The sequence below is a fragment of the Alexandromys fortis genome, unplaced genomic scaffold (assembly GCF_014885135.2).
Source record: "Alexandromys fortis isolate MF-2015 unplaced genomic scaffold, M_Fortis_MF-2015_v1.1 scaffold_9, whole genome shotgun sequence".
Classification (NCBI taxonomy): Eukaryota; Metazoa; Chordata; class Mammalia; order Rodentia; family Cricetidae; genus Alexandromys; species Alexandromys fortis.
Genome location: NW_026067892.1, coordinates 18,687,095 through 18,712,060, shown reverse-complemented (window position 1 = coordinate 18,712,060; position 24,966 = coordinate 18,687,095). Strand labels below are relative to the sequence as shown.

The following is a 24,966-nucleotide window of genomic DNA, read 5'->3' as shown; positions in this document are numbered from 1 at the left end:
AAAAAAAAAAAAAAAAAAAAAAAAAAAAAAAAAAAAAAAAAAAAAAAAAAAACAACAAAGCTGGGGGAAGAGGTGGACACCTTAAATGGAATCTCCAAATAGTCAGTGTTATTTTCCTCTCCTCCCAGTCATATCCATGCCTCTCCCCCTACCATTTCCCCCACTTAGAAAGGATCTTGAAGTTCTGATCCTCTTGCCTCCGCGTCCCCACTGCTGGGATTCTAAGCATGCACCCTCTCGCTCGGTTTCTGCAGTGCTGGGAATCAAACCCAGGACTCCATGTCAGGAAGGCAAGCAGTCTGCCAATGGGGCTCTGTGTCACTGTCCTCTGCCCACCCCCCACGACCCCTTTTTTGGTTTTGTGCTTATTTCGTCTGTCTCTCCAGCTAGATGTGGCAGTTCCATAGGGAAAGATGTGCTCATCGGGTTGGTCCTTGGGACCCTGGAGCCCGGAGCCCCCTCATGGCAGGTGTTGACAGGTATTTGTTGAGCCCGTGAGTGAGCAGTCACCTGCTCTGGGGACACTGCTGTGGCCAGGGCTCTCAAAACACCACAGCTGCCGTGCAGAGACTACAGGATATAATTGGTGAGGCATTTCCGGTGGCCACTGCTCAGAGGCCCAGCGGGGATGGGTTTCTAGAAGGCACGGGGCAGGCCTTGTCCATCACCCGGTAAATAACAGCTGGCCCATCTGCCGCAATCCATTTCAGATCTTTCAGAGGTGCTTAACCCTTGTGAACTCGCTGGCCTCTCAAAGCTACTGTCTGGGGCTGACAGAGCCCACTTCACACAAACATGGGAGTCGGGCATTGGGAACCAGAGGTCACACAGCACTGATGAGAGCCAGGCTAAGTCCTGTCTCACAGTGTGGACTTGAAGCCTTTGCCGCAGGCACACCCTGTTCAGGGATGGGCAAGTTCTGCACATACGGCCACCCTCTCTACAACTGACTGCCAGCTAAGAGGCTCGCCTGTTCACACAGAATGTTCTGGAAGGCCAGTCCCCAGAGTCAAAGTGTGTCAGAGGCACAGGAGGGGAGGCAGTGAGAGTGTGGGTAGAAGCTTGAGCTGGGGTTCAGGAGAGTTCAGCGCCATTTACCAAGTACCTCCCGTGTGCCAGACTTGACTGTTCTTGCCCCCACTTTACAGTTGAGAAAGTTGAGGCCCAAGAGATTAACTCACCTGTTTACGGTAGGGCAACTCTGGTAAAGTCTCTTAGCCTTTACCTGGGTTTAGTCCCTACCAGATCCAACCAGGCCTGCCTAGCTCAGACAGAGCGTGATGGGGAAGGCAGTAAGCAGGTTCTAGAGGACGCTGTGACATAAAGAAGGGTCCTCTTAGATGGCTGGGAAAGGGGCAGGTACCTCCCTGCCCAGGCCTCTGTGGGTGGAGGGTTCAGGGGAGACTAACTCCCAGGGCCTCGGCTCGCTGACTGACTCATCCAATCCCAGGAATGCGGGAAGGCGGCAGATGCCATGAGTAGCCCCCAGTCCTGCTGGAAGACTATGGAGACAAACACTAGAAACCTGACCCAGCTTGAACTGCTTTAGGAGAAAATCCATTCTTGGGGCTCAGTTGCCGATGTACTTCCCACATAAGCAAGGTGTCCCGAGTTTAATCACCGTAGAACCTATGTACAAAGCTGGGCAGGATAGCTCAGTATAACCAGCTAGTCTCAGACGTCAGTGAGAGACCCTGTCTCAAAAAAAAATGTGCACAGTGCCCAAGAAAGAATGATACCTGAGTTTCTCTTTAGCACACATGCATGGTCTCGCATGTGCACGTGTACACACTTACACACACACACACACACACACACACCTATCTGGGTCCTTCCCCAGGTGGCTATTCCTTCATTTGCTCTGAGTTCTTCTGTAGAAGCATGCTCCCAGCATCTCGGACCCACCCACAGGGGAGGGATTGGAGGGAGGAAAGGGCCAGAGTCAAGGCCAAATGGTGTCTATCTAGGGAGCCTGCCGTACTCCCTGGAGCCCAGCAGATGGGATGGAGGGCTGACATCGTAATGTAGCAGGAGAGATGGCTGGCTATGACTTCACCCCTAGAAACAGTTGCCGGGTAGGTGGTAACTACTGATGCCCTGGCTTCAGGGATGTGGTAGCAACTTCAGTCTGCTTTACCCGAGATGTCACCTGACAGCAAGAATAGGTGTCTAAGGGACAGAGGAATCTGGAAGCATTAGCCTGGCTTGGCCTTAGGAACCATCAGTGGCCTGTGGTGCTGTCTGTCTGTCTACATCTCTTCACCTGGTCTTCGAGTCCATCCAGTTCCTGCCTCCATGAATCTCTGACAGCGTCTCTGTGGTCATTTATGGGACAAGGCATGGTGGAAATCCTGGCCAGATGAACACACACTTCTGTCCCTATCTGGCCATGGGGCGGAAGAGAGTCCCTTCCCCCACTTGACCACACTTTCCTGTAAAACACAAGAGCGGATGGCATCCGTGAACCTGGAAGTTGTCCAGTAACACCTGTAGGAGGCGCTCACTAGTCCTGTCCTAACCATGGGGCTCTGCTCTTTCTTGTTCCTGACAAACATGGGGCTTCCTGTAAGAGGTCTTCTAAAGAAAGGCCTTGTGGCAGTCCTGTCCTGCCTGAGGTGACTGCCAATGCCCATCTGGTGTTCCCAGTTTGAATTCTACACCTGGGGAGAGGCCTGTGTTCTGTGGGACCCTGTAGGACAGTGTGGGGGGGGGGGTTCCTTCCTCCACACTGGCCAGAGGGGCTATTTGGAGCCAGAATGAAGGTAGCATTGTCCCATGATCAAAGGCTGTGGCCTCCTCCCTCCTTAAGTGCAGTTTGGGGAGCCCCCGGTCTGTCCCCAACCAAGCTGGGGAGGAACTAGCAGGTGCTAAGCTGGGCAAGGCTGGGAGAAGGAATCTTCTAGAGCAGGGGTTCGCAGCCTGTGGGTTACAACCCTTTTGGGGAGAAGTCAAATGACTCTCAAGGGTTGCCTAAGACCATCAGAAAACACAGCAAACACAATGTTTATATTATGATTCATAACAGTAGCAAGATTACAGTTATGAAGTAGCAGTGAAAATAATTTTACAGTGGGGGGGTCACCACAACAATGGGTCACAGCATTAGGAAGGTTGAGAACCACCGCTGTAGCATTTAGTGAGCCTCCCAAAGTTATTTCCCTTTTATTCCAGTTTGGTGAAGGAGAAACAAAAGAATGAGGTGGGAAATGCAATAAGCAAGGAGGTGTGCTGGGTACCAAACAGTGGAGCCTCAATTAACCAGAAAGGACACAGTTCCCTGGAGCACCACCAGGATATGCGGCTAGGAGGCCCTCTTCCACACCAGGGCACAACTCTGGAGTTCATACAGCCAGTCTGTTTACACGTGCTACCTCCAGGACATCCAAGCCCTGCCCTGCCCTGCCCCCCTTGCTGCCCTGTCATAGAGAGCCAGGCCACCTTGTGATAGCACACATAACTATATGGGGAGCTGGCATCCGCTTAAATCCAGGTCACCTGTTGGGGCGTGCTGTGTCTGTGCCAGACTAGACACTGCATTTCCTCCCTCTTCATTGGGGTTTCAAGTGGGTCCTCGCGGGGACAAGAATCTAGCCTGAGTCATAGCCTCAGAACGATGATGGGAGGCTGTAATGAGCTGGCAAGGTGCACATGCAATCACACTGGCCACCAGCAGAGGCCATGAGGAAGCCCTGATGGCTGAACACTTGAGATGAGAGGTTGGTGAGGGTTGTGACTAGGAGTGGGGGTGACGGGGGCAGTTCCTGGGCAGAGCTGAGGGCTATGCCCATGTGCTAGATGTGGCCTGCCTCGTGGTCCCTTGTAACTCCCCGAGCATAGGCCCCTGGACCCATAGGGACCCTGGACCTTTAGTGTCACTGTGGGAACCTTCTCTGAGGACCCTTCAGGGCAGAGCTGGCTATGACCAGCAAGCTGGTCACCACTGAGTCAGGGCAGGGAGCTGCTCGCCTCTGCAGCCTGTCTTGAACACTGCAGCTCCTGAGGACAGATGTGGTTCAGGGCCCCTGCTCATGAAACTGTTTGAGGACCAATTAGGTGAATGAATAAGGAGATCCGTGGTGAGTCCATGGGTCCTGGGCTGTCAGAAACCTCTGCCTTGGACCTTACTTCTCTCCCGGAACAGGAGGTCTCCAGCCAGCTCCCAAGATGGATCCTGTCTGTCTTCCCAGCTGAGCAGTGAAGCTGGGAGCCAGCAAGCTAGTGGTTCCTAGAAGGTCTTCCATTTCCTAAGGTCATTGGCTCAGGGCTGTCCTCTCAATCCGCCCATACCTCTGCCTTGAATTCTACATTCCTAACCCTATTGCCTCTGAGTGTCTGGTACCCCACAGCATCCTGGGTCCATTCTCTATCCACAGGCAGGCCTAAGTAATTTGCCAGTGTTACCTACAGGTAGCTTAGCACCCCAGGAGTCCATGTCTAAGTCTGGGAGTCCAGCCATGCACTCCTGTATTGTCCAGATAGTTGGGGTGAGCGGGTAGCAGGAGGGAAGTTGAGCTGCTGTGGCTATCCTTTCTACCCTCACATTGCAGAGCCTAAGGAGGACGGTTTCCTGCATGAGATCCAGCTGTCAGGCATTGTCTCAGTTCGTAGTGATCAATGGAGGAGGGCCCAGCCCATGGTGGTGGTACCATCCCTGGGTTGGTGGGCCTGGGTTCTATAACAAAGTAGATCAGAGGAAGCAAGTCAGTAAGCAGCCCTCCTCCATGGCCTCTGCATCAGCTAATGCCATCATCAGAGCTGCCAGCCATACCTGGAGGGCTGATGGGAAATATCTCCAAGGTGGTGATCCTGAGCAGGAGAAAATAGCAGGGGCAGAAGGGAGCCTATCTGGGGGCCTGCTGAATCCAGGCAGGGTTTGTCCCCTACATTATTGTCACCAACCCAGAGTTGGAAGTGGAATTCAAGTCCCCAAACCGACACATCATAGCTGTTGGAGGATGCCAAGGGAGTATTTATCAATAATATCCACTAATCAGGGGTATTAACAATCCCCACTGTTTCATCTGCAAATAATCCAGCTAGCCAAAGAGGCTTAATTCATGTCAACAAAGTACTGACACCTGCTACGACATGGATAAACCTGGAAAATGGTACAGCAAATTCACAGTGGCAAAAAGGAGGCTGGGCTGATCTAAGGCTGGGAGAGGGGTGAGGTACAGAAGAAAAAAGGGTTCCAGGTTTCTTTTTGAGGTGATAACAATGTCCTAAAACTCGGCAATGATACAAAAAACTGTTGCATTGCACAATTTAGGTGGAGGGAATACTCACGTGGGCTGTATTTCAGTCAAGTCTCTGCAAACTTGGGGGACAGCTCTGGCATATTCAGCACCCAGCTAAATAGGTATCCAACCACCCGAGCACCCCGAGGTCTCCACCACGTCCCCACTCCCCACCGAGTCTGAGGCTTATCATGCCACCCATTTATTCTATTATTTTATTTTTGAGACTGGGTCTCCCCAAGTTGTATAGACTGGCTTTAAGTTCACTCTGTGGCCCAGAAAGGCTTCAAATTTGTAATCCTCCTGCCTCTGCCTTCCATATCTTAGGATTACAGGCATCATAAGTCACAAGACTGGACTACCATGCAAGTTTTGACACGTAAGTTTTTTACATATTTACGACATATGCCTATGAGCAGTGTGCTGTTTCTAACTCTATATAAATAACTAGTATTATAAACCCCTTGCCATTGCTTTTCCTCCATTGTCTAAGATCCTGTCTTGGACTCCATAGCTCTGGTGCTAGCTGACTCATGTTCCCGGTGCATGCTATTTCATTGATGCCATTGTTACACTGTAATGCCCCATGGCATCCCTGACCACTCTCTTGTGAGATCGTAGCCTCCCCGTGCTCTCCTTTACCTTGCAGCAGGCTCACACTGCCCGTCCATCCTCTCACCTCACACACATGCACACTTTTTCTGTGGTGCCTCAGTGGACAGCAGCTGCCACACGCACTCACACTTCTCCAGGCTTTGTCTGGGACAGGGGTCACTCTGCCAGGCAAGCTTTCCCTTAGCCAAGTGCTGCCAAGCTGGGTTCACCATCACCCACCCTTCATATATATGTAAAGATACCAAAATCCAGAGACAGAAAGCCACCTGAGTCCCTCAGGGTCTGGAACAAGCTTTTGGGGCTCCCCCACACACACACTTAGAATTTTCTATTTCCTTATTTTTATTTCCTTACAAATCTCCGTGACCACCCTGGTGGACGTTATCAGAGCTGCTCTAGGAGAAACACATTATCAGCATCGTTTGGGGGTCTGGAAATGCTTTCAGGAGGAAATGGGAAAGAAATATGCCTCAAAGGATTCCCCCAGGGGTCCTAAAACACAGGCCAAGGGCAGGAGAAAAGACTCATTTCCAGGAGCAGACACGGCACTCTTGCGGCTAGGCAGCACCTGGCCACTCAACAGCTGTGGGCGGCTGGGGCTCTCCCACGCTGGTCACCTGACCTTCCTTCCCACGAGCAGCCCGGAGCGGCTTCTGCACCACGAAGCCCTGTCCACACTAATAACTTTTCTCCCTTCTAGTGAGATCTCAGGGCCCAAAGGGCTGGGATTGACAAGGAAACATCTGGACTCTGCACCTGTTTTCTGGGCTGTTCTTCTCTAAGCCCCAGGATCCCTGATCCAGGTGGCCAGGGCTACACAGACTTTCCACTCCCAGAGTGGACAGGTCACCAGCAAAACAGATGTCCCCGGGAGCCTGCTGGGAACACGTGAAGGAGGGTGAGGGTGCTGGGGGTTTGTCTCCATCCTAAGGGCCTGGGGGGGGGGGATGCTGAAGCACTAGGTTAGTGAGGGCTGTACATCAACTTTACAAACACCACCTGGCTTCTGTGTGAACGGTTCAAAGCGGCCAGGTAAGCAGGTTCCTGTAGTCCACGAGGTGAAACATGGGGCAGTCAGGGCAAAGCAATGCTTGTGGATAGGGCGAGACCAACCATAGGACCAATGGGTCTTTTTCCTTTGAGATAGTGTCTCACTTTGTAGGTCAGGCTAGCCTAGAGCTCACTAGTAGCTGGTCGTCAACATGCAGCAATCCTCCTGCTCCCACCTCCCTGTGCCAGGGCTACAGGATTACTTACAGTCATGGACCACCATGCCCACTTTCAGTGGCACTTGTGACTGATGGGGAGTGAGGGGAAAGATGGCATCATGGAACCCTACCTAGAGCTTGCAGTGAGATGGCTCAGCAGATTCATTGAAGGCACTGATCATGTCTGCTGACCTGTGCCTGGACCTTCAGGACCCACGTGGTGAGAGAACTGACTTCTGCAAATCGTCCTCTGACTTTCACGCGTGCGTCACACACACACACACACACACACACACACACACACACACACACAATTTTAAAACTCTGCTCAGGTACTGGGTAGCTTGCAGAATTTTGAGAAGGCACAGTGCGGGGGAAGATGCTGGCTGCAATTGTGCGTCCATTCTTGTGGAAGGATGGCCTGTGAGACACATCTATAAGGAACTGAGGAGGCCACCAGCATGATTGCAGGCAGAGCATTCTCCCCTGCTGGGAAGCCACCAAGGGGCTCCCACTTTACCATCCCCATGCTGATATTGCTCTCAAGCACCTACAGTACCCACAGCGGCCAGCTCATGGGCTAATGACGGTAGCCTAGGAGAAACCACAGCAGGTGTGAGCCTCTGGTTCTGCTTGCACTTCATATTTGAAACACATAACTAGGAGGTGTCACCTGGATTATACACGTTGGGCATGTATCAGGTGCGCTCTCAACGTGATCACATAGCAGAACCAAGGGACATGGCAAAAGTGGGAGGCGATGGGTGGCTTGGTCCTGCAGGGGTGATACGGCAGAGTGGGAGGGTTGAAGAGTCAGTTCAGCAGGAAGAAAGTGAGAACAGAAGCAGGAGCGAGGGTGATACATGGACCAGCAGGTCCTGTCCAGGGAGCAGCAGGAGATGGGCAGGGATCAGGCTAGAGAGAGAAAGTAGGCACTGTGAGTCCAGGGGAGCCACAGATGGTGTTGGAGCAGAGGAGGAGAGTGCAGTGGGCAACGCTAAGGAGCCATGGAAGCTGCCGCTGCCGCTGTGGGACCAAATCTGGCTGTAAGGGTGTTCAGGAGAGGGAAGTGATGAAGCTGACACCATTGGTGGAGGAGCAACCTTCACTCCTAGCAGAATCGGGGTGAGTCTGAACATCGATGACATCAGCAAGCGTGTTATGCAGTGTGCCTAAGTAGCTGACGATGGGGAGCCGCTTCAAGGACTAGCCACACATGACTCAGGAGGAACCTGGCGATTATTCGCAGGTTCTACAGAGTTTTGGAACGCCCAGAAGACAGTATCTTTCTCGTTTGAATAACCCCCCCCCCTGCAATAACCTTCCACTCTGCAATTCTCTTCGGCCACGGTGCCAAGGGAGTCCCTGGTCTTGAGCCTCCTGTTTCTTGGTGTAGCTAAAACTGAAATAAGGACCACAAAGAGAGGGCCCTGTCTGTGGGTTTGCTCTGTTGCCACTCAGAGGTGGTGACAGGAGTCTAGTTGAGACCAAAAGCCTGGCCACAGGCTCTACCCATGTTGGCTGTTGGGGTCAAAAATCTGGAGCCAGGAAAAACAGGGCAGGGCTGGCCAAAGAAGAGGTTTAGGGTGTGTGGCAGTAGCTGTCACCGCCTATGGAAAGTAACCAAGGGTTGTGAGAAAACAGAGTCCTGTTCCTAGGATCACAAGCTCTGCTGCTGGAAGGGGCTGCTCCTGCCTTGGAGGCATCATCCACAGCACAACTACTTATTGTTTTGAAATACACATTGGACTGGACCACATCCTTCCTCCCCAAACCGTTCCTGATGCTACATTTATGCTCTGTGAGGAAGCACGGCCTGGGTGCAAGATGCAGCTGCTCACCATTTCTGCACCCACAGCAGACATTATTAAACGATTACCACACGTTTTGCTAATCTGGATGCAAGATGACTCGGGTACTGGTCTCCAGGTAGTCATTACCAGTTGCTTTGGTTTGGATGTGACAAGTCCCTAGTGTTTGAACACTTGGCCCTCAGCAAGCAAAAATATTTGGTGATATGGTGGGACCTTTAGAAAGTGGGCCTATCTAAAGGAAGTGATTCAGTACAGAGTGGGTCTTTGATATTATAGCCACTTTTATACTTCTGCCGCAAGTCCTGTTTTCTGTCCAACGCCATGGGAACAAGTGGCTACTCAGACTCCAGCTGCCACCGGGCTTCTTTCTGTCATGTTTTCCTCCACCATGATGGACTGTATCATTCTGAACTGTGAGCCAAAATAACCATCTCCCCAGTAAGCTGCTTCCGGTCAAGGAGGAGGAGAGTAAGTAACACTTTGTCAATCACCCCCAGCATAAACAGTACCTGAGCAGCGCCTAGCTTGCTGCAGTTTTGACATCTCTTCCTACCCTGATCCCTGCTCATCTGTTTCCTGTCACCACTCTGGGCCCAAACTACTTAAACTACTGGTCAACCCCAGATGCACTCATTCCTCAAAGCTTTCATTCTGTGCATTCTCTAGAAGGACCCGCCATCTGATTGTTGAATCTTCGATGTTGTTTCTCCTACCTTCCATGGAACTAAAGACTTACTGGCCTTTTGGACTGGGCTGGCCTTGAACTTGCTATGTAGCCAAGCCTGCCTTGACCTCCCGACCCTCCTGCTTCCACCTCCCCAGGGCTGAGATCACAATCTGTAAATGAATCATTCAGCACGAGTCTGACTTTCTGCAGGCAATCCTGTAACTCAGGTCTGGCCAGAGGTAGGTGGGCAGGATTGACACATGGCTCTTCCTCCAGTTCTGATGACCTGCGCTCGACTACTCCGAGCTCATTCATTCTCCTCTCATGCTGGTGAAAGTCTAAGCAGCTGCTAGGGCCTCGGGAAATCTACAAGACACAGACAACACAGCCACCTCCCTGTCCTGCACCAGGCTCCTGGGTCACACTCAGTAAGAGACATCTACCCTCTGACGTCCCTTTACTTAGATCTTGGTCATAGTGACAGATGAGGCTGTACTTTATTTTTTTCTTTTTTCCCTGAGAAATAAAGGGTTTATCTGTAGCTTTGGAGCCTGTCCTGGAACTTGCTCTGTAGACCAGGCTGGCCTCGAACTCGCAGAGATCTGCCTGTCTCTGCCTCCTGAGTGCTGGGATTAAAGGCGTGCACTACCACCACCTAGCGAGCCTGTACTCTTATTGAGTGTACCCTCTTAGTTGCTTCATTGCTCTGTATGGCCAACCTCCAGGGCCACCTCCTAGGTGACATCTGCCTTGTGTTCCAGGCTTCTTGGGGCTCTCTGGCACTTCATAGTGCTCCTCACAGAATGTCTAAACCACATGGTGGCTGTGCCATCGTCTGCTGGCCTGGCCAAAGCAACTTTTCCTCTCCCCTCCATCAATCTTCTAGTCTTGTACCTGTACTAGGGCTGACAGGCTGGTGGACTACATCACCCCATGTTCCCACTCTCGCCGCCCAACCCCTCTAGCTTGATATTCGAGGTCCCAGACTCCCCATCCCGTAAGAGACCAAGCCTAGGCAGAAGGTATGGGTTCCCCAGCAGCCTGCCGGCTGCCAGCCCCACCCAGCCCCAGCACGACGGGCCTGAAGGAGCTGTTTCCTTGCCAGCTGGAGTCTATATTGTCCTGCTCTTAGTAAGAACAGGGACAGAGAACGGGAGAATTTCCCCGATCTTTGTATTGGCCTCAAGTGGTCTAGGAAGTCCCACGGTACATATATCTGTTCTCAGGACCCTCCCCCTGCCCTGTGTGTTATGCAAGTGGCCCACACCCATTCCTCAACTTCTGGCTGCTGTGGCCCTCCTCCCTGAGGCTTGACCTCTGGCATCCTGCCCTGAGCCTGTGAGCCCATCACTCCCCTGGCAATCAGTGGAAGCGGCAGGATGCTGGAAGAGAGCTATTTTGGGGCAGGGAGGATCTTGGGAGGATACTGGCGAGGTCAGTGTAGGAAAGGAAGGAGCCAGGTTTTCTGCCCATGATTATGAGTCCTGAGCCCTCTGAACGCTCTGAGCCGAGAGACCCATGGCTGCCACAGGGAAGAGCACATCCGCCACAGGACTCCAGCTCTGGCCTCTTTTGACCACAGAAGCCAAAGGGGGCAGGCGTAGGTTTGGAGCTGTAGGATCTGATCCATCAGCCACCATGGGCAGAAAGAAAGTATCATTTGCTGTGTCCAACAGAGGGAATTCCAGGGCTAGCAAGACTAAGGTATAGTGCAGGGCAACACAGGTGGAGTGGATTGATGGTGGGTGGAGACTATGAGGCAGACTCTAGTCACTTATTGACATTGATTGAGTACCTACTGTATACAGAGACACTATTAAGTGCTAGCAGGACAAGGGTGTGTAATACTTTGTGTTTGTGTGTTTTATAATGGCATCAGGAGCTGCAGAGAGATTTGTAAACAGTGACCCCAAGACGATGAACTGAAAGAAGGTGCAGGGGAGGGCTTTCCTGACCCATTTGAGGACCTGCAAGCATCTGGGACGCTCAGGTTCCCCCTCACCTCTTTTCACCACGAGCTTTGGTCTTGTTTTTCAAAAGGCGGTCTCACCTCAGGGTCTCAGGCTAGTCTCTGACTCACTATGAAGCAGAGGATGGCCTTGAACTCCTGATCCTCCTGCCTCCACCTCCTGAGTGCTAGAGTTATAGAAATAAACTACCACACTTTGTGTGTGTGTGTGTGTGTGTGTGTGTGTGTGCACGCTGGGAACGGAACCCAGAGCTTCCTGCAAGCTAGGCAAGCACTCCACCAACTGAGCTCCATCCATTCCCAGCCATGTTTCAGCATCTTGAGGAAGGTTACCCACCAATATGAGACGCTTGCTGCCTGCACACAGTCGGTGCTCACTTGGGGGCAGCGGCAAACACAGCTGTTAGGTAGAGCAGGTGAGTTTCTGTGTTATGGAAATTCTTTCTCTGTGGGGTGAAATGCCTCCGCTTTCCTTAGTCAGCAGGTGCAGGTGCCTACTATGGCCTCAAACATGCAACCAACACTGTTCCCAATGCCAGGGCATGGTAGTTAAGAAAAGAATTTTGGACCTTGGGAGCTCAGTCAAAAAAAATAAAAAAAGAGAGAGAGAGAAATGGGAAGAAGAGATAAATCTTCTGAATAATTTCAGAATAAAATGAAGGATTGTTTTTATGCCTGAATGGTCAGAAAGAAAGAAAGAAAGAAAGAAAGAAAGAAAGAAAGAAAGAAAGAAAGAAAGAAGGAAGGAAGGAAGGAAGGAAGGAAGGAAGGAAAGAAAGAAAGAAAGGAATATTGGTGCATCGTTGACAGACAAGAGACAACAGAGGAAATTAACAGATAATAATAATAATATTGCTTAATATCAGACAATATGCTAACAAGCCTATTCATCTCTTACACATACTTTCCAAGTGGCCTTTACCCTTGTTTCAAATGAAGCAACTGAGGCATAGAAAGGAATCTCTGGAGGCTACGACACAGTTGGTAAATGTCAGAGAGAGAATTCAAAACTGTCTTCCATAGTGCCACTCTTGTTGAAGACAGCAGACAGTTACATAGAGCTTGGGTAGCCCAGAAACCTGTCCAAACCCCATTACCGCATTGTCAGCTACATCTCAACTCACTGATCCTGACATCTCATGGATCCAGCAGAAAGCTTTCTCCAACTCTGGGGCCCAATCTCCTAAGCTCAGAAAGAGGCGCTGGCTTCCTGGGGCTCTGGACACCCTTTGAATTAATCCAGACAAGAGCTTGTGGGACCAGTGACCCTTATCACAGAGTCACATCTTCAGGGATAGCACATCAACCCAGTCACACCTGGCCACCAGGAACCTCCGTTGCACTTGTACGCTTAGGGTGCTGGCTAATCATTGCTGTTGCATCGGATGGGTTTAGAATCACCATGGAAACACATCTCAGGGTACATCTGTGAGGGTATTTCCAGAGAGGCTTAGTCAATGCTTACTCTGGGCATCACCCCACAGGCTAGGATTCCAGAATGGATAACAAGGAAAAAGCAAGCTAGGAAATCAACCTCTCTCCTGCTCCCTTCCCTGACCTCTGAGATGTGAACAATCAGAACCACAGGCAGGGGCTGATTCTGTGGTCCTGCCTTGCCCATCACAATGGACTGCACCTTCTCCAACTGTGAGCTGAAACAAGCGCTTTCTCCCCAAGGTGCTTCTTGCCATGTATTTGGCAAGGGAATGAAAAAGCGATCAATACATCTAATATCTGTCAGTCTTTCTTCCCTGGCTCAGGGAACCTGTGGAGGGTTTCTAGAAGGTTGTAAACTTCTGAAGCTACAGGAGGATCCTCCCAAGAGCCCAGAGGGAGCCTTTTCAGGGCCATTTGCCCACCACAGTTACCTAGGAGGCTTCGGTGTGCACTAGGAGACCCTGAACAAGCAAAGCCTCAAGCAATTATTTAAGCATGTCTCCCCATTTCCTCGAGTCCTTTTCTTTCTGTGCCTTCAAAGGCTTATAGCCCAGCCCAGTGAGTCAAGCAAACAGCATCGATCCCTCCTCTGTCCCTAGCTTAATGAACGTGGCCAGAAGCCAGAGAGGAGGGGTCCTCTCACACACACTCACATGTCTGTGGTGGTTAACTGGCAACAGTGTACTTAAACCCTGCTCCGACTATGATGCCTGCACTGAGCAGGTACTTGGCACATGGCTTTGAATACAGAGAGAGACGGTTGAATGGTGGATGGGTCCATGAATGGATGGAGGGAGAGAGGAAAAGATGGATGGAAGGGAGGGGTGGACGGAAGGATGGAAGACAAGCAGATGCCTCCACAGGAAAGCAACTGAATGAGAGGCGGCAGCCGAGCTGCACAGAAATCCAAGAACTTCTGGGATGTAATCCCTGACCAAGAGACGCTGGTCTGACCTCACCCATTCACAGGGCTCCTTACCTGGTGGGCAGTTACATCCTGGAGATATCTTCGGGGCCTCCCGGCGCCTGCGCGAGTAGAACTTCCATTTCTGCACAAAAAGACAAGAGAAATCACCAGGAGTTCATAAAAGCTCCCGCCGTGGAAAGCTGGCAAGTGGGATGAAGGGGAGTGCGTGGTGGTGGGGCAACCAAGGGATGCGGGGTGGTGGGGATGGTGAAGATGGATGGGACTGCTCTGGGATAGAGTCTGGCCATTCAGGGCCCTCCACTGATCACATGCACAGCCCTGATAGTCTTTGAGGAACTCAAACTCTCCGCATGTGGGTGACAGGAACTAGGATAAAGCTTATCACAGCCATTGTGGCCTCTGCTATCTTCGGTAGGCTCTGCTCAGGACCCTGTAAACCACTGGCTGCCCATGGTGACTCTTATGACACATGTTTCTTATCTCTTTGCTATTGTTTCCTTCTCCAGCTGGGTTCCTGCTCTGCTCACCCCCCTCCAGGCCAGCATCGGCAGGTGGACCTGGTGAGTGATGGGGGGCTGGGAAGGCTCAGCAGACCCCAGACGCCCTGCTCCACCAAACGTCTTCCTCCACACTTTGAAACCACAGAGCCAATCTGGAAGGCCCTAAAGGGGTTGGATACCCCAAGTCCCGGGAAATTGTGTGTGGATGGCAGCAATCAAATCCATCCACGCAAGATGGCACCACATGGCAGACTTTAAGGAGGCCTGTGTCTTCGTGCCCTCTATGCAGAGGGCTGTGTACGGGGTGCTTCACATGGGAATCTTAGGTCAGCCAGGGTAGCACAGGGATTGACTGAGCCCCGTCTGGAGACCCCACTTCTCCAGTTCTGTCATTTACGGCAAACAGCCTGTATTTCATAGGCTTAAGCCGATTCTTCTCCACAGCTGCTTCTGTCTTCGGTGATCCTGGCATCTCCACCAGACGCACTTAACAATGGCCTGGGTTTTCTGACCCTGTCCTATGGAGCCAAGCCTCAAATTTTCTCCTTAAGCACTTCAAGCCCCTAGGTCCCTACTGCAACTGAGGCTGCACCTTCACCACTGGCCTCTCCTGGCCTCTGTGAATACCGAGCCTCCCCTGCTCTCCCTGACTCTGTCAATCCAGAAGCTCTCATGCTTGCCAAGACTTAATACACGGGTGACGCTTACACATTTACCAAGTATGGCTGCCAGCAGGAGATGCAGCCTTAGCCCCCTCTGGATGATCTCCAAAGACTTCACCTCCACGATGCTGGGCTCTTAATTACCGCAACTGTCTCAGCTCTAGCTGAAGAGCATCAGCTGCCCCAGGAAAACAAAGGCTTCACTTTTGGGGCGCTGCTCTCTTGTTAATCACTGCTGACCAGACGCCAGAGATTCTCAGTTCAAAACACCACACGACCAACTCTGATAAGGTCTCAGAAGAGCTTTCCAGCCTCCCTCTGAGACTTCGCCAGCCAGCCTGCAGATCTGCACTGCCTTCGCCCGTCTCTTCCGAGTTCCCACAGGACAACCCATTAAGCAAGCACTCAACTGCTTTTTAGCTCAAAGTTCCAAACTCCTTCCACCATCCTCCTCAGACAGCATACCTCCCCTAAACCCCGTATCAATGTCCGTCATGGTTTGATGTCTATGCTGTCATAAACACCATGACCAAAGAGCGAGTTGGGGAGGGAAGGGTTTGTATGGCTAACACTTCCACGCCGTAGTCCATCAGTGAAGGAAGCCAGGACAGGAACTCAAACAGGGCAGGAACCTGGAGGCCGGACTGATACAGAGGCCATGAACGAGTGCTGCTTACTGGCGTGTTCCCCAAGGCTTGCTCAGCCTGCTTTCTTATAGAACCCAGGACCACCAGCCCAGGGGTGGCCCCACCCACAATGGGTTTGATTTTTCCCCATTGATATCAATAACTAATTAAGAAAATGCCTTACAGACTTGTCTGCAGTCCAGTCTTATTGTTCTCAGTTGAGGCTCCTTCCTCTCCAACGACTCTAGCTTGTGTCAAGTTGACATAAAACTACCCAGCACTGTGAACTGGGGGGGGAGAGGCTCCCTCATAAATCATTAATAAGAAAATGCCCTACAGACCTGCCTACAGGAAATCTAATGGAGGAATTTTCTCAGTCGAGGTTCCTCCTCCCAGATAACTCTAGTTTGTGTCAAGTACCCCATACAGACACCAAAAACACCCAAAAAACTAACCAGAACACCTGGCCACCTTTGCCCCTCCCCACCTAGCAGAGGATTTCCTTCTGGGGGCCAACCACCCCTCTGGGATGCTGAGTCTGGGGGTCAGTTCTCATCATCCTTGACCTGTGGCAGGATTTACACACTTCCCCTCCCCTCTGTGCAAACGCTTCCTGCACTTGGTGCCCAGGAAGTCATGTTTCTGCCCTGGCTGTTCCCTCTCTTTTTCCTTTGTTGGTTCCATCTTGTCTACTTGCTACCTAAGTGTAAGTGAACCATCACAGGGTCATGGTTCAGGGCCTCGCTTCAGTCCTCTGTATACCGGTTCTCCAAGACCTCACTTGGTCTGAGGTCTCAACATTGTCTGTAACCATCTTGGCCAGTGTTCTGTTGGTGTGAAGAGACACCGTGATCAAGGCGACTCTTACAAAAGAAAGCATTTAATTAGGGGCTTGCTTAGAGTTTCAGAGCTTGGTCTATTATCGTCACAGCAGGGAGCATGGTGACAAGAAGGTGTGGTGCTGGAGAAGGAGCTGAGAGAGACAGAGATGGGGGGAGAAGGGGGTGAGGGGGAGAGAGAGAGGGAAAGAGAGAGGGGGGAAGAAAGAGAGAGACAGAGACAGAGAGAGCGAGAACAAGCATTTAAGCCTGGCACGGACTTTTGAAACCTCAAAGCCCACCCCCAGTGACACCAGTGAAGTACTTCCTCCACCAAGGTCACACCTACTTTGGAAGGCCACACCTCTTAATCCTTCTAACCCTTTTGAACAGTTCCACTCCCTGGTGACTAAGAATTCAAACACGTGAGCCTGTGGGTCTGTTCTTACCCAAACTGGGACAATGATCCCCGACAGCTCCATATTCCCACCTCTAGCCTTGTGACCTGCCGCTTGCCTGGTAGGTTGTTCTTTGCCTTCTCAGAACAAAGTCTCAAGACTGAGTCCCAGCCTGCTGCCCCACCCCTCCCACACAGGTCCCATCAGGACCAGCTCGGTTTCTCCCACTCTCCAGCTCATCACTGATGACTCTCTGCCCCCCACACGCAGCCAGCAGAAGCCCCCATCTTGTACTCTGTAGATACACTCAGTCAGGCTCTCTCCCCAGCCCTGGTGCTACAGCCGGCTCCAGGCACAACGCTAGCCCAATGACACCCTGCTGTCCCCACCCCATATCCGACCTGGACCCAGAAGCTCCATTCTCAACAGTTGCCAGACCCACCGCCTCTCAGGGCTTTTTCCTACCCTGGGGCCTTTGCACTTGTGAACACTCTCTTTCTGGGATGTTCTCTTTCATGTGGTCTACCTGGTATGCTCCTAATGGAGACCCTTCTTGTTTCTCGCCCCCTTTCCTATTTCACTTTCTCCTTTACCATTTTCTCTCTCTCTCTTCTCTCTCTCTCCTCTCTCTCTCTCTCTCTCTCTCTCTCTCTCTCTCTCTCTCTCTCTCTCGCCTCCCTTTGCCAACAGAAGACAAATTCACAGCAGAATAAACCATAGGTTCTGTGTTCCTCGCCACCTTGTGCCCAATGCCCGCAACAGAGCCTGACAATGCACACGGACATTCAGTAAGCACCGGCTGTCTACCCATCAGGTGTCACAGAAAGCTTGACCCAGGCCCCACTGCAGTGGGGAACTGGGAGCCGAGGGCTATGACTAACACAGTCAGGTGTTGAGTGAGGGCCAAATCCCCTCAGATGGGAATGAGTGACCCAGGTCACCAAGACACACCTTCCGGGTGACCAGCTTTAGTTGGTTAACTCACTAGTCCTGGCCGCTGCAGTATCCTGAGTTGAGTACCTGAGTGAGAGACCCCACTAGGCTGTGGGCTGGACATTTTCTGCAGTCTTGGTAGGGGGAAGGACCCCAGACCCTCCACACAGAGGGGCCCTTCTGCTCTCTTGGCTGGTAGCCAGGGCCTCCTGGAATGCCCTGTGTGGTCAGGGCTGAAACGCCACCAGCCCGATGGGTCGCAGCTATTAAAATGCCGGTGTCAGTATCAAAGGGAAGATGCCAGGCAGCCACTTGCTTCCCCAGAGAACATAGTTCCATCCCAGCTTGGGCTTAGGGGCCACTCACTCCCCATGTCCTGGCTCAGGGCTCTTAAAGGGACCAGGCACCTACCCGACCTGGGCCTCTGTCACGCATGTGTATAGACGGTAGAAGACAGTGAGGCCAGAGGCCGTGTGTCACTGTCCTCCGGGGTTGTCCCTCAAGAGAGGGTTTTAAATAAGACATTGCCTCCTGACACCATGCAGGTGTTGAGGCAGATTGGCGGTGCAGCCAAACAGGAAGCGGCAGGGATAATCCCTAGTAGTTGAGAGGGACACACTCCACTCCACGGGGTTGGGTTGTAGCTCAGAGGTATAAAGTGTCTGCTGGTAGGCGTGAGGTTGTGGCTTACATCCTCTGCACCACAAAGAAAAATGAAAAGGCCAGGTAGAGCGGTGGGTCGGTCTGTAGTTCCAGCACAGGGATTAGGGCAGTTTGGAGGCCTGAGTGGGCTGCTGAGTCTCCGCAAGGCACCAGCAAAAGAATACACAATGGGCAGGGCTATAGCTGTTAGCGGAGTGCTTGCTAAACCGGTAGCCCATAAACTGAGTTAGCTGAGTGCTTGCTAGGCTCCTACAAAGCCCCGAGTTAAACCTCCAGTAGCCCATAAACTGAGTGCCTGCCTCTAATCCAAACACTTAGAAGGTGGAGGAAATAGGGTCAGAAGTTCAAGGTCGTTCTCAGCTACACACCAAGGTTGAAACTAATCCGAGTTGAAACTAATCCGAGCTACGTGAAACTCTGTCTCAAAAATATTTTAGATCACCCAGTGGTGGTGGCACATGTACTCAGGAGGCAGAAGCAAGCTGGTCTCTGTGATTTCAAGGCTAACCTGGTCTACAAAACGAGTTCCTATCTCAAAAAAAAATTTTTTTTAATGACCCACACTAAGTACCCTACACTACCCATGGTGATAAGCATTTTAGGAATGCTCTCTGTGAGGCTTTGAAGTACGGATAGGAGCTTGTGAGGACGTGGTGGGGCCACGCTTGTGGATCCCATCCCAACTTCCCCATTAACAGTTCTTAAAAAAGAGATAAAACATCTGGGCTTCAATGCCCTCAGTCATAAAGTAGGGGTGGCTTTAGCATCTGCTGGACCAACTGGATGGCTGGACACTAGAGGGATGGGGTAACAAGAAGAGACTCAGGCCTTTGAGGTAAGTCTAGTTACTGCTCGACAGTGTGGTCTGGGCCACCTGTCCTGGGTTGATTTCGGGTCTGCCTCTCCTCCCTGCCACAGAGGTGCTGATGGGTCCATGTCATCCATGGGTACCAACCGGGTGAGTATTGGCTGTCCTGTGCTTGCCATGAGTCTCCCCTCCTGGTAAAAAGGAGGGCGGTGACACCCTGCCAGTGGCACTCCAGTCAAATCTGGGAGTCAGAAACTGCCAGAGTTGAACACAGCTCTGAACATAACCTAGTCAGGCATCTCTCTGGTCTGTCCTTGGGACCTGCTCCCTGTGGCTTTGGACAGGGCCTGGGCAGAACCCACAATGGGGGCACAGGCTCAAACCAGTACCTATGGCTAGCTGTGTAACCCAAACACAGAAAAGCACAAGGGTGGATTGGAGTGGGGGAGTCACAGAAAAGAGCTAAGAAAGGGACAGGCCCATGTGTGGCTGCATGCCCTGGTTGGCTGAAATCAAAGCCGAGGAAACTCAGACACCCACACACACCCACTCAACAAAACAGACTCACCCAGACCACTCCAGGGCTGAGGGCTACAAGGGAGCCCAAGGAACGACTTCCTTCCCTCCAGTCTTTGTGTGAGAGCTTGGCAACCGATCATAGACTCCGGGGCCAGGAAGCCTGGGCCCAAGGGTCTATGGGTACCCTGTGCAGCCTCTTCTAGAGACTGCATGAAAACCACAAAAAAAACACAACCTTAACCCCAGAGCTCAGGGAAAGAAGGTGTCTGTACCTGTCTGTGAGCTTTCCAGACTTCATATGGGGAAGTCCTTCCTTCTAGCTGCCCCAAGGTCTGCCTGCTGCCTCTGGGGAGTCAAGGAGCTAGGTAGCAACTGGCTGTGGGTGGGAGTCCTGGATAGGGGGAGCCCAGGCTGCTTTCATACCCCCTCTTCTCCCTTCCCCACCCTGGACGGGACTGGGGTGCAGTCATGTGCTTTACAGAGCGTTTAGAACCAAGTGGACCCAGAGGCTGGCCCTGGGGAGCCTGTAAGGAGTGATCCCAGACAGTCTGAGAGGGTAGGAACGTAAGGCCACTTTGGCTGCCGTGTGGTGTAAGCAGGTGAGTTAGGAGGCTAGCTAGGCAGTGCAGTGATGGGGGAAGAGGACGGGTCTTTGGGGGGTTGGGGCCCAGGTGACCACAGATCACGCTTCAGAGAGGGCAGACCCCTCTCCCTCTGACTTAAACACACAGCTTTAGGTGATTTTCATTCATGCTGCTATTTAGGGGTGAGTGGGGGATGGGTCTGCAACTCTGTCAGGATGAAGAACACATTAAAAGTGAGATCTGACCGACCTTGAAATAGCCATAAACCATAATAACAGAAGGTAGTGAGCTCCCCATCACAGGGGGAATGCAAGCTTGAGGACCAAGGCTAATATTCCTAATATAGCCCACGGCTTCTTTCTTTTTCCCTGGGAAGTTTTCGGGTGGGGTAGATTAGAGACAGCAGGACACTCGTGGGCCTCCCAGGTAGCCACTCCTGTCAAGCCCAAGAGTCTTACCACTGGTCTAGAGGGCAAGGGCAGAGAGGCTTCTTCACCCTGTTCTCTTCAATCTTGTCTCTGATGTCTGCCCCCCCCCAGCCTGCCCTACAATGCCACTGTCAGAGCCCAATTCTATGTAGATGACCTGGGAGGACACCTGGAGAGGGACTGATAATTGTGATTGGACTCCATGGGTGTCAGGGGCCCAGGACAGCAGCTGGAGCAGTCAGGCCTCCCTGGGGCAGCTTATAGACCAGGTAAAAAATGAGCTTCCTGGGGAGGCTGGCTGGCAGCAGAGTCTGGGGGAGCGGGGGGGGGGGGGGGGGGGGGGGGGGGGGGGGGGGGGGGGGGGGGGGGGGGGGAGGCAAGGGAAGTGATGGGAAGACTAAGGCCGCTTTCCCCAGAGGCCAGTGAAGTTGGGGTTGGGTCAGGAAAGGAAGGGGCTAAAGAGGCCCATCCGGAGTGGACTCCAGCCATGTGGGGTTTCCCAGAACCCCACAATAGCCTCCAGAGAAGAGACAGGGATCCAGTGTTCCCTAAGAGGCTGGGCCCGCCTCTCCCAAGCCGTTCCACCCCTTTGTGACCAGTTGAAGGGCCAGGGGAGCCCGGCTGCCAGCAGCCCCCTCCTGAGTGTCCTCAGGGCCATAGAGTGTTGGCAGGTCCACAGAATGACACAGCATCTGGGCCACATGGGAGGCAGGGAGTGTGGCATGGGATCTGCTATGGGATCTGCTGAGAGTCCAGATGACATCCAGGAGAGGTGGGGACCCTAGCCTGAGTGGGGTCTCCCCCAGCTCTGGATCTCAGTTTCTCCCAAGAAAGCCTGTTTATTCCCCTCACTGACTGAGCAAACACCAGCTGCTCAGAGTGGGCAGATGTCAATCAAAGGGAGCAGAGGAAGGGGCTGAGTGGGGGCCTAGTTTCATCTTCCCCACAGAGAGAGAGAGACAGAGACATAGAGAGAGAAAGACAGAGACAGACACAGAGCTGTGGCTCTCTGCCTATCAGATGAGCCCAGACATGAGGAGGCAGTTCTTGGTGTAAGCAATAGGAACCCATCCCGTGCAGAGCCCAGCACTCACTGCTGAGGTCAGGACAGGATGAGGACCCTCCTTAGAATCTTCCTCTTCAACACCAGATAAAAGAAACAGCGCCCATGGAGCCATTCTTACTAAGGGCAGTAACCCAAGCCCAGCACCAAGCCAATCCAGTTAAGCATCACCTTTGTAGGGGTCAAATCCAACTCAACACCTCCCTAGTCTTGGTCTTCACGTAGGCAAGTACATGCTAGTGGCTACGCTGCCTAGGTTTAGAACTAGCTCTGTGACCTTGGGAAAGTCACCTAACCTCTCTGGGCTTCAACTTTGTCAAAAAGGAACAGAGGAAACGGACAGCACACAGAAAGTTGTTGCAAAGCTCCAGCGAATCAGTAGGTGCAAAGCTCTGGGCGGTGAACCTGTGATGAGGAGGTGGCAGTCGTTACAGTCACCACACCTGGATGACATCATCTGATCAACCATCATCTCTGTGCAGAGGACACTGTTACCTGTATTTTTCTAATCAGGATACTGAGTTTCACCCGACTAGTGGCAAAGGTCCCTGTGACACCAAATGCTGTAGGCTTGCCTGTGCATTATTTTGCAAACATCCCTCCAGACCCGTGTGTGCGCACATGCGCACAAAACCTCACCAAGCAGCCTAGGAAGTAGGACATGGAGCACTCGACCTTGGGGGTGGGGACCAAAGAGGAAGCTGCCCAGCTGCTTGGTCCAGGCAGAACTGATCATGTAGGCAGAATTGACCCCCATCCTCCAGCCAGGACCAGGCAAGCTGCCAGAATACTGTACCCTGTGTTGGTTTCTGCGAAGTCCCTCTCTCAGGGGCACCCGGAGAGCAAATGCTGAGGCCACAGCTGGGGCTGGAAGTGTGAGAGGCTCAGCTGGCTGGGACACCTTTCCCAGTCTGCAACAAGATCATGAATCAGAGGCTGGGGAAAGAGAGCTTACTTGTGAAGCAGGGGGGACCCGAGTTCAATTCCTAGAACCCATTTTAAAATTGGAAATACAGAACCGGTATTAAAATCGGAAACACGGGCTGGGCCTGCATGCTTGTAATCCTAGTGTTGGAGAGGAAGAGACAGGAAGGTCCCTGAGGCTCATGGGCCAGTCAGTTTGGCCTACTTGGCAGGTTCCAAGTCAGTGAGAGATTCTGTTACACACACACACACACACACACACACACACGACTTATCTGAGGAATAAGAGGTTGTCCTCTTGTCTCCATACACTTGTACATCTGCATGCACATGTACATACACATGTGATCTTCATACAGTTGACTGTCTACCACCCGCAAAGTCCCAGGCATGCCACACTCAATAACAAGCCTGGAGACTCTTGGGCCTCTACCCCTGTGACCAAATTGAGTATGGACAAATGAGGAGACAGAACATTTAAAGGCTACCCAGAGGAGGACACCTGGCTCGTGTGGCTAAGTCACAGATGACCAGTGGAGTTTTCCTTGTGTATTGGCTCCAATGGGCTGAGAGGATATAGCTGGAACCCTGGACGGATAAGGATTGAGAGGGAGGTCTGACCTGGTTCAGGAAGAATGTTTATTGAGTGATTAGTAATGTCTGCCACCACTGGGCAGGGAAGCCAGCAGTGTGTGCTAAGTCCGCATTTTCTTTCTCTGAGCTAAATGTCATTTCAGGCATATCCAGGAAGTGCCACAGGCAAGCCAGAGCAGGGAGGGCGTTCTCATGGCTCCAGAAAACTCTCCAGAGGACACTGAGAATCAGAGTCTAAAAGGATTTGGAGTAAGGGGAAAAGAAAACTTTCCGGGAGTGACCAAATTGTGACACTGGTTTCCTGCAGATAGGACTTTGTTTTGACACTTTCACTTCCCACCACTGTCCTGCAGGGGCTGGCTACCCAGTGAGCACCTTCGTATTGCTTGGAGCTACCTTGACAAGTCTGGGAAGAAGGCAGAGACAGTGACAGCTCTCCCTCACCTCCCTCACTTAAACTGTCCTAAGGAAACTTGGTCTTTGAAACAGAACTCCCAGTCATTAGATGGCTCTCTTCACTCTTGCTAGCTCTCTGGAACTCCCTGGGGCATTGCTGCAAGACCCCAAGGCCATGTTAAACTTGATGGGAAAGCGCCATGGGCCATGTCTGCTGAGGGCCCTGGAATGGGAGCTAGGCACACATGGGTCACGTACTGACCACCAATGAGTTCACAGTTAACTAGAAAGGGTGCCACGGAGGAGACATGCCTTCTACATCTCTCCAACACGATGGTGTTCTGGTCTTTGGTGCTAGTGGAGGGAGAATCTTTAGATTCTCCTGTCTTCCCATGGCAGAGCAAGAAACCTGTACATCACTCCCTGCACAAAAGGAGGCAGGGATGTAGGATGGACTCAGTGGCACGCTAGGCATTGTCTGAAGGTTCCTGGCCCTAGGGTCTGTCTGCTTTCTGAGGCTCAGGCAGACAGTCTGTCTGTCGTGTGCCCAGGATGCTGCTGCACAGGCAAACGGCCCTGTTACACAGCCTGCTCCTTTCGGGATCCACTTCGGTCCACAGCCCAGGGTCTCAGTCTCTTTGCCTCTACTTTGATGTCTCCTCTCAACAGCTCAATAAAAGGTCCCTGTACACAGACTCTATAGACGCGAGGCGTTCTCATAAACTGGTCTTTTAGGGGTGTGGGGGTCTGCCTGCACTTCGTCAACATCTTGGCCTGGAAGTTTCTATAACTTCCTTTCCCAGGGATTCCCCAAGGTGGAAGAAATGAGTCACAGAGAGTAGGAGGGAGGTTCAGCGACATTGGTCCCCTTATCTGTAAAGTGGGGTGGGACAGTGGCAGCCAGTGGGAATAGGGAGGATGGAGGTGGCATCCTGATTATACATACGGCCTAGGTGCACCCTACAAACCACTCCAGGGGACGATGACAGCAAGGGTTCTGGGTACAGCACTCTAGCTGGGGTGGGAGTCTGCCTGGCCTCCCTCAGTCCACAGGGCTGAAGGACTCCCCCCAACACACACACACACACACACACACACACACACACACACACCTCTAGTCCTGGGCTTCCAAAATGAATTTGGCTGTTTTCAAATTCAATCCTGCCCCCTCCCCC

General features: G+C 52.1%; 1 protein-coding gene across 1 annotated transcript in view; it reads right to left on the bottom strand.

Annotated features, from left to right (window-relative positions):
* Col13a1 (collagen type XIII alpha 1 chain) overlaps nt 1–24,966 on the bottom strand; it is a 137,090-nt gene that overhangs the window by 107,036 nt on the left and 5,088 nt on the right. The window contains exon 2 of the mRNA XM_050142889.1: nt 13,927–13,996. Coding sequence (XP_049998846.1) covers nt 13,927–13,996 — 70 coding nt within the window. The remainder of the gene's footprint in view (nt 1–13,926; nt 13,997–24,966) is intronic.